The following is a 9,686-nucleotide window of genomic DNA, read 5'->3' on the forward strand; positions in this document are numbered from 1 at the left end:
ACATCTGTGTACCATACAACGCCTACAGTAGACGAAAAATAAAAAGAGACAAACCAAGTCGTCTTCATCGTTCAACTTTGATGAATAAGGCTGTGTATAAAGTTACTATTTTTATCATACATACTAATTTTGTAAGAAATAGCGCAAATTTTAAAGAAACTACAAAGTATAAAAAGAGAATAAACATAATTAACTTACCAGAAAAACAGTATTACAGATAAATTTGTCCCAGCAAATCTAAGCACAAGCGATCATTACCACAAGATCTAAAGGTATAAAAAGAAAATCTTAAACAATCTAATGACCAACAGTTGCAGTAGTAGTGCTTTTCCCCCCAGGATTTCAGCTCTGCGTTAAATGGTCAATGGGAGGCACAGAGTTGAGTGGTTTTGCATATCCAACTGCCATGCCAAAAGAAACACCTTCACCGATATCATCGAACAATAAATCAAAGACTGGCAGAAGCTCATCAAGCAAGTACAGATTCTCCATTATCATTGTTGTACATTGGCAGGTATTGAGATCCAAAACCACATTGAGTCGAGGACCACATTATGCACGAATCAGTTCGACTTATCATCTTGTCCAGGCTAGAAAATGAATCTGAAGTTGTGCTTTATATTGATGGTCGTCAAACACCAATAATTGGTAGTTAGTGTAGCTTTCATGTTATAGCAGGCAAGGCCTCTTGAGAAGTTTGCATGAGCAACTTACTGTCATGAAACGCAAAGCATAAAACTTGTTGCACATGTGAAATGATATTCATATTGCACAACCTGCAGTTTCAAGATGGAAGACATGAAATCCGTAGTAGCAAACTTATTCTGTCTAGAGAGAGAGAGAGAGCACTTATATCAAGACCGACTAGTTTCAAGTATGTATTATTCACATGAAAGATATCTCCACAATGGCAAAAAATTAAAGAATGCGCGAAAACTCAGAATGAGAAAAGGAGAGAACAAACCTTAGAGATGTCATGTTAGCAATCATTTTCATCAGGGAAGTTGTCATCACTATCTTGCTCATAAATCTGGTATTCTTCATCACTCGTATATGCAGCTTGTATTCTATCACCCCCTGCTTCAGGAGATGGAAAACTGCCAAACAGCTCCTGTAAATGGGTTCTTGAGATATTCTCCATGTTAAGATCTGAGAAACATATAGGAAATCCACAAGAATTTGCAGAGCTTAGAACACTTCAATTGAAAGCATTAATTGGTCACAAAATTCTCTCTTCACAAGACTAAGTTTATTTTGCTTTACTTTTAGTAAAATAAGGGAATATCATTGCCAAAAACAAAAACAAAAAATCACATGAATGCTTAATTATTCTACATTCAACTAACAGCCATTGCTGATTCACTGCATTGCCGCAAAGGATGGGTAAAGAAGTCCCAAAAAAAAATTCACTTTTTGATTCAAATCACGCACAAAGAATAAATATACACTGGATTGTTATGGTATAAGGATACATGAATGTGACTGCAGAGAAATTTCACCATCCTCAGCCTACGAACAAGTAAACATGATATAAGTCAACAAAAGGAGGCAGGTCTCATAATTTACTGTAAAAGTAAATGTCATGAAACCAAAAATAGAGAAAAACAGTGATCCAATAGATAACTGGTTGAAGAGAAATTAAGTACCACATCAAGTCCATCATCTGTATCTAATGCCTCTTCACCATTATTAACTCCAATTTCATCTTTCTCCTCTTCCTCAACATTGTTGGGTTCCTCAACATCTTCATATCCTATAAGTTGTAGATAAACGTAGTTAATAAATACCTCCAAGTTCGTTTCCAATAATCAGACAAAAAAAACATGTCCTGTTTTTATTATCGCAAAAAGATGTTATAATGTTTCCAGTGAAAAAAATAAATAAGTGTTGCAAATAGCTGTGCCAATCAAAGCAATGAAATATGAGTACACAAATAAGTAATCAAATCCTACGTCAGACCATTAAAATCATTTGGAACATACCACGAAAAATCAAAAAACAGATCAGAGAACAAGTCTTTTGAACAAGCAAGATCTTTTGTGTGACAAGAGAAAAGATAAATTAGTAGTCCTGACCCAAAAAACTACAGTAAGAAAAATGTGCAGGATGCTAGAAAAGAAGCATGGCTGAACAGATTTGAAGGTGGCTTTCTGTTAAGTACAATTCCATGCATTTAGGGGTATTTTAGGAGAAGTCATTGTAGCTCAACCTTACTAGAAAAGAAACACTCTAGAAGTGTCTTGTTTGAAGTGGATAAGTGCTTTGAAAGTTCATAAGAAACACACTTTTTTTTATAATTAGAAACATTGTATTGATAAAAAGAAGGATAAGCAACCCTCCTTACGAAATACAGACAGAAAAAATCACTCCTTAGAGTCGAATGATGTTAAACAAAACTAGAAAACAAAACTAAAAAACACACTTTTAATTATATATTAAGAGAAAAAAACTATTAAAAGAACTGGAGAGTCGACAAATGTGGTTTTATTTTTATACCTGCTTTGGCCTGTGGGTGTACCACTTCATCACGCATTAATTTGTCATTACTACACAACTTCTTGGACTTTTTGAAGCTTTCAGTAGCAGCTTTTAGCAAGGGCTCCGCACCAGGTTCTGGGAATACAGATAGGAACCTCACTTTAACACAATCTTTCAAGTTTTCAAGCATGTTATATGAAAACCATCCTGTCTCAGACTGCAAACATATAAGCTAAATGTCACCAACCAAAACCAACGCTAGCAAAAACTGAAAAAAATAGAAATTGTCAAATATTAGTACCGCTAAAAGTACAGTCTACTACTAACTTCATTAACATACATATTCCTATTAAATTCTACTCTTGCAATCTATCATTCTCTACATCCTCATTTCAGTACTTAAGACACTCAAGCATGTAGTACATACTTAACTTTTCTATCACCAACTGTTCTTACTCAACTTCCTCAATTCAGTAATGAGAAATTCATACATGCCATCTTTGACATATGGAATTTGAAGCCAAAAGGGAAAAAAAAAGGAACACTAAGTGTTTTTAGCTTCCAGTAGATTTAATGGAATACGCAAACGGATTGTAAACACAGCTTATTTCGAGAAACTCACAGAGCAAATTGTCTGAGCTGGAGGTTTTCTTATCTGTTCTTGAATGTAATCATCACCAAGTTCAAATAGTTGCAATGTTGTATGGCACTTGTAAGGAAACACTCGAAATGCACAAATATCCTCCCACCTATGCTTTAGTCTGCAAGACACCCCAAAAGAAAACGGACAAAAACCAATTATTTCTATAGAAAAAATATTATTTACATTAACAATTGGGAATTAGAAAGTTTTGATGTTCAAAGCTAGAATAAGGATTGATAATTAAAAGGAAAAAAAAAAAATCTAATTGCACAGTCCACGATAAGTATCCTCCAAATAATGCTTGAAAATCAAATACATAAGTTTGAATATATATACCCAAAACTTAAAAAGGAAAATTTTAGAAGTGTGACATGAACTTAAACACCAGATGTTAAATCTTTGGAAAAATTTACGGAATATGTCATCCTAATCTTCCAAAATCCTTAATCTGTTACCTGACGTTAACTCCGGCAAAAAAATCTCATCGTGGGGGTGGATTGGTGGTCGGATCTCTTCTTTTCTTTTCTTTTTGTTTCTTTTTTTCTGAAATCTTATTTAGTGACCAATTGAAAATGGTGTATAAGTCAGGTGGCATTTCTAAAATTTTATTCCTAACTAAAAGCTATGAACGGTACAGAGCTAAGATGATTGATTTTTCCCAACAACCAGTTTCTGGACAACTCTGTCAGAACTAAGCATTGCTTTATTAATGAGTTGAATTCTATGGAAAGTATTGAAGGTCCTTAATGAACTAAAAGAGCAAGAAAAAGGCCAATAAATGAGCACTCATTACATCCTGCAGGGTGTCAGTATGTTGAATGTTCTCTATTTCTATTAATTGTTACAGTAGATTGCAAATCTGAAGCAAAAATAAAAAATCCAAAAGGAAGACTTTGAAGAGAAACTTACTGATTGGCTGAATTAGCATCACAGTAACTCTGTAATGGTGGTCTGACTCGAAAATCAATTTTCTGAAATCTGCTAAAGCAGACATTAATGTAAGCAAAAATGAAGATATGACATCCATAAACATGTTAGTTTAAAATGTACACTTATGTGTGAGCTTGGACATATAAACTAACTCATAGTTGTTAAAAGACATGAAATGAAAGGCAAGAAATTATTTCCCGTGACAAAATGGAAAATTTTAAAATAGTTTTATGCACACGGAAAACAAAAAATTATATGCAAAAGAGAAACAAAAGTGGACAGATACTAAGTACTATATATGTGCAAGATCTTGTTCTAAAATACTCACATTCGAGAATCAGGATCCTTGCGAGGATCATATCCTTTTTTTATCCAGAACCTGAGAAACGGTCCACGTGAAAAGTAGTATGCGACTCTAGAAAGAAGCCTGCAAGAACAGATTGACTTCAACCAACGGAACAGAGACTGAGAATAGAATGTAAAGGCTTATAAGGAGACAACCTTCTGAGTAGATGATCTGAAAAGTTGAAGCCCTTATCAACCAAGCGTTCAGTTAGTGAATCCTTTGGCCATACAGGCCGCTCATCAAACAGCTGAGACACGGCCATCTGTGACTCCCACTGATCTGAGCCTTGGGGTATATATTCCTCCCAATTCGTTCTCTTAGGAATCTGTAAGAATGTTAAGAACTACAGATACAAAACTTTGCAAAAACTTTGTTAAGATTCGAGTTTTTATAATATTCATTCATTTGATTGTTGGATTCTGATCTAAGTACTCACTTAGGGACCTTATTTAGTCACATTCCCACTTATTTCCTATCATAAGTAAAACAATCAAATCTCAAATTAAACCATAATTAGGTCTAAAAAGAATATCACAAAGCTAACATGAGGCAGTGAGTTACTCAATTAATGTACACATTTATTTTTATGCTATGCTAGATTAGTGCCATTCCTGCCCAATTAGTGCTCGGAATACATTTAAACATTGGCATTGCAATCCAAGCAGCTAGAATAATCACAATGGAGCTGCACTGAATATTTATTCTCCCTAGATTCCACCCCCCACAATTTTTGAATGAAATAAATATGAAGAAAAGATAACATGGAAAACTTAGAAAAACCCTCAGCAATGGGTAATAACTAGATTACTAAAATAAACAAAGGATATCACTGATTCCAAAGTCAATTGCAAGAACTGGCTCCATATCCATCTAGACAAATAAAAATATCAAATGTCAGTTTGAACACCATGCACCTAGTTAACATCTCAAAGAATAAGCTGAAACATAATAAAAGGTACTTATCCAAGAGAACACTAAGTTCTCAATTCAAAATTATACCTATTGAAGCATTGATATACATTTCACAAATAAGAAACAATCATCAAAATGAAAGAACTGATAAAATTAACACTGATAACTAAGACACAAAAAATGAAAATCAATAAGTATAAGGGGAAAAATTAGAACCTTTCACTTTTGATGCCATAGTTAAAACCCTAAAGTCAAAAATGACATCTCAAAAATAAAATATCTATAACACCTATCTCCCTATCAAACTTTTGAGGCTAACATATCAATGTGGTTGTTTTCATGACCTTCAGCTTCCATTGGTTCAACAACTTTGTAATACACATCTTCTATCAATAAAAGCCAGATAAGTACAAATATCATAGCTATAGCATGCATATTTAAAAACAACATATAGTTACTTGCGTCAGAAAAATTACAACGTAATTTAATCAATAATAAGATTCACCTCCCATTGGTGTTGCACAGGTTCTTCTTGATTCTTTTTTGCACTCAATGTCACTGATGGTTTCAACCTAACAGATAATAATACTGATTAATATTAGCACGAGAAACAAAAAATGGATCATTCACCTGAAACCATCCAATAACTTTTAAGTCTTTTAATAGAAAGCAAAGGTTTTTTTTTATACAAGGAAGTGGAATACAAAGAAGATGGGCTGAACCCTATCTAATCAAGGCCTAGAAGGCCTAACAACACACAATCAACACATAGCTCCCATCCAATCAAGATGAAATCCACTAAAGGGAATATCACCAGATATGTTTAGACAAAGATGCCCAAATATATATAACTTTGAGTAGTAATGAAGATAGAAACAGAACTAAAATGACAGTTAATATCTTAAGGAAAATTCCAGTAACAGGATTGTTTAAAAATAAATATAATTAGATCCAGTATAACAATATAAAAGCCGCTTGAGCGTCTTACACTAAATTATCGGGCACATCCTTAGGTGCAAAGAGTTGGGGTAGCAGAATCATCGCATCCTCCTGATCAATATCCATAAGACCACCCTTATCTACAAATAGATAGATAAATAATATAAAATAAATCAACTAATTTGGTAAAGTAAAGAAAAAAAAAAGTTCTGAATATATCGAAGCTATAAAAACAAAGACAGTGAAACATAGTTACTTTACCAGAGTGTGGATCCTTAATTTCAATCCAATTTCTCTTTTTCTTCCGTGCAACATCAGCATGAACAGGAACAACATGCTGGTAGTCAACCATTCCTTTAAAATGTCAAAAGAGGAACAGAAAAACCAGGTGAAGATCAGTTTTGAAATTGTAAGGAAAGTTCATGAGATGTAACAGGTGTCGGTGCAAGCAGGGCCACTCTAACCATCAAAGTGATAAGCCTCTGGGACACGAGCAACAATATCAAAATGTACTCGATCATTTTCAGGCATCTGCACTTCATCTTGTTTGCTGGCAAGTAATTCACTTTGGGGTTGAGTTTGTCCAGCATTAGACTTGGTTTTGGATATTTTAAGCAACAAGTTGTTGCAAGGACGAAGGTCTCCAAAGGCAGGATGTGAATATGGTTCATGGTGCCGGAAATGAAGCTCCATCCTGTTTGACTGTGAACTATGAGCCTGCAAATGATAGTACCAAGCCACGACTGAGCAGATCATTGATTGAACATCTCTCTTCAATATGGTGAGAATGAGATTTGGTTAAACATATAAGAGTCAATCTAAATCAGGCTCATCTTAATCAGGCTTGTGAGGTTCCTTTAAATTCCATTGTAATATTATTTAAAGTGAAAAATCCATTAATGCTACAATATCATTAATTCAATTCAACATTGAGAAACTAGACACAATTGATATTTAAGATAGCAACTTGACACACCTTACGAATTCCTTGGGTCCCACCAAGTGTCTCAATGGCACGGGACATGGATGAAGGATAACCAGGATAGTGGATGGCAAAAACTTCACTGCTAGGGAGAAACCCGGTGGTGGTGCTGCCATCTTTTACGACTCCCATTGCAAAATGGTAGTATTGCTATTGTAGTTGCAAACCAAGCCAATGTAGTAGACTTTAACTCGCTGAAATAAACATAAAATGGAAACAAAACCCAAACCCAATCCCAGTAAGAAAACCGCACAAATTGAGTTTTCTAATAATCCAGCAAATATTTGTCAAATTGACCCACCACTAAAACTTCATGCTTGATGCTTATCAGCTTTTTTCTTTTTCTTTTGGTAGTTCATCACCTAAGTTGCACCGATACGGATACGGTATGGCGATACGATACGATGTATCGGGGCCGTATCGGATACGCGCATACCCCAAAATTATGGCGTATCGGTGCAACAGAGGTTTTCATCACACTACCACTTTGCTCTCTTCTTTTTTGTTTTTTTTTCCTGTGGTGTTCTATGGTTGTTCAACACAGTACAAAAACTCGGTATATTTTATATGCCTTAGTTGGTTCTGTATTCTATGGTTTCATGATTTTGTGTATGACTTCGTGATTCTTTTTTGTTGGTTTTCTTTGCGTTTTGGTGTTTTAATTAGCAGGAGGCCTCTAGCTTACTACCCAGATTCAAATAACTATAATTTACAGAAAGAATTTGAGAGATAAAAAAGACTAGTACCTCGTCACTGGCAGCCAGCAGTCGACGTTGTGTGAGTCTAGCGAGGCTGAGAGAAATTCGTTGACGGATCACGCGGCAGCAGGTGGTGGTTGCGGTTAGGGTAAGGAGGAATTGGGGGCGAGAATTAGAAATTTTGGGGTTTTTTTTGGAGGGAAGGGAAGGGAAGTCGGGCTGGGCTTGGGAGAAAGGCTGAAGAAAAGTTCTTTATTTAATTTTTTTTTTAAAGCGTTTTTTCAAAACAAGGTTGCAGATTGGTTGGGGCATTCTGTCGAGCACCTGGTGTGCACACCAGGTTTCCCCTCTGGGGCTCTCAAGGATTACCAGCTGTAGTATCTATTACTTAACAAAGTATACTTCATTACTAAAATTCATTGGGTATTTTCAGAATGATATTTCAGGGCTCAATTCAAGAAAGTGAATGCTTCAAAGTTCATAAGATTGACCCTTTTTTAAAATCTAAAACTCAGTAAAATCCAAGAAAAAAAATCCTGTAAACTTTTGTATATATAACAAAAATTCATATGTCCATGTTTTACCCTTTTTTTAATTTATAAAAATGGCGATAGTATTTTATTAAATTAATAAGAAAACATAGTACAAATGACATTGTAAAGAGAGTCGTCCTAATAGCAATATGGCAGACATGGGTAAAACTTCCTCAATGACCTGAGTTAGCCGAAAGGCTAAAAAATCTAAAAAGAATCACTTTCGAAAATAACATTTATTATCCTTAATAAAATGAAAGAAAAACAAACATAATAAAGGGTAAAAATACAATTTTCTCACCACTCTATCTTTCTTTGAAATAACAACTATCACCATTCTTTTAGAGTGCTGCTATTTCCACCCCCAGTCTTATTTCCCCACCCACCTTATCTTCCCACCCACCATGTAAATTTGAAAAAACACAATCCTATTTTTACACCCACCATTATTCCTAAAATACACTTTAATTATTAATTCAACAAAATTCTCCTTACTTTCATTCAAAGCATGCTTCAAATCTTCAACCTCTATCAATCAAAATGTGTGGGATCCTCTGTAAAGTATTATTAAAAATAAAGAAAATAGCTCTCAATGTTAAGCGTCTCTCCACTGAACGAAAACAATAACAGAGAGAAATGCCAGAATTAGAAAGAAGACGAAGAGCAAACTGAGCGAATGGAACGGAAAGCTTGTGCCCTTGGGTTCAGAAACTGAGGAGAAATATGATGGAATTGGATTGGACCTAGTTGGAAATTTTGAAGCTTTATTGGAATTTTGATTTGGGTTTGGTCAGGATGAGGGACAGAAGGGAGGGGTTGGGGTTTGACAAGGATGAAGGAGAATAGGTGTTTTTTTTTTAATCTAAGTCCTTAAAAGTCATTTTACAAATGGATAAATTTGTTTCTAAATCTTGAAGATAAAAGTGGTGGGAAAATAGGACAGGTGAGTGGAAATAGCAGCACTCTTCTTTTGTCCCTCTTTCTCCTCCCACAATAACTACATTTCTTATATGCATAACATTTGTGGGCATTTCTTTTATAATAACTGAATATCATCTATAATAACATTTGTGGGCATTTTATAAATAAAAAAATAAAAATATATGGTTTGATCCTATCCTCTCTCTCACTTGAAGTCTTATACATTGTATACACTAATTTTTCTATCATTTGAAAAGCATATGGAAAATGAAGTCTATTTTATTTTATAGAAAAACATAAACTA

The 9,686-nt window shown here is 34.6% G+C and overlaps 1 protein-coding gene across 4 annotated transcripts; it reads right to left on the bottom strand.

Moving 5' to 3' along the window:
- Positions 1 to 173: 173 nt before the first annotated feature.
- Positions 174 to 8,376, bottom strand: LOC110744288 (uncharacterized). Of its 4 annotated transcripts, none has more exons than XM_088244310.1 (16): positions 7,977 to 8,376; positions 7,225 to 7,424; positions 6,713 to 6,965; positions 6,510 to 6,602; positions 6,298 to 6,388; positions 5,815 to 5,881; positions 5,224 to 5,267; positions 4,553 to 4,723; positions 4,380 to 4,478; positions 4,031 to 4,102; positions 3,101 to 3,239; positions 2,497 to 2,695; positions 1,647 to 1,753; positions 1,473 to 1,509; positions 965 to 1,149; positions 174 to 713 (listed from the first exon to the last, which is right to left on the bottom strand). In XM_088244310.1, the coding sequence occupies exons 2-15, from the start codon at positions 7,360 to 7,362 to the stop codon at positions 980 to 982; spliced, it is 1,680 nt and encodes a 559-aa protein (XP_088100436.1). In that variant the 5' UTR covers positions 7,363 to 7,424; positions 7,977 to 8,376; the 3' UTR covers positions 174 to 713; positions 965 to 979. The 4 variants fall into 4 exon arrangements, with proteins under 4 accessions (XP_088100436.1, XP_088100435.1, XP_088100434.1 ...); XM_088244309.1 differs by having other exon boundaries at positions 174 to 828; XM_088244308.1 differs by having other exon boundaries at positions 174 to 776; positions 7,977 to 8,374.
- Positions 8,377 to 9,686: the final 1,310 nt, after the last annotated feature.

The sequence above is a fragment of the Prunus avium genome, chromosome 7 (assembly GCF_965620075.1).
Source record: "Prunus avium chromosome 7, drPruAviu1.hap1.1, whole genome shotgun sequence".
Taxonomy (NCBI): Eukaryota; Viridiplantae; Streptophyta; class Magnoliopsida; order Rosales; family Rosaceae; genus Prunus; species Prunus avium.

What these genes read in the sequence shown, in the direction of transcription:
- LOC110744288 (XM_088244310.1), bottom strand. Translation starts at nt 7,362, where the DNA reads ATGGGAGTCGTAAAAGATGGCAGCACCACCACCGGGTTTCTCCCTAGC. An exon ending in AGAGGCTTATCACTTTGATG is followed by an intron (nt 6,603 to 6,712) that starts GTTAGAGTGGCC and finishes GACATTTTAAAG; the next exon opens with GAATGGTTGACTACCAGCAT. An exon ending in GATGCTAATTCAGCCAATCA is followed by an intron (nt 3,240 to 4,030) that starts GTAAGTTTCTCT and finishes GGTGTCTTGCAG; the next exon opens with ACTAAAGCATAGGTGGGAGG.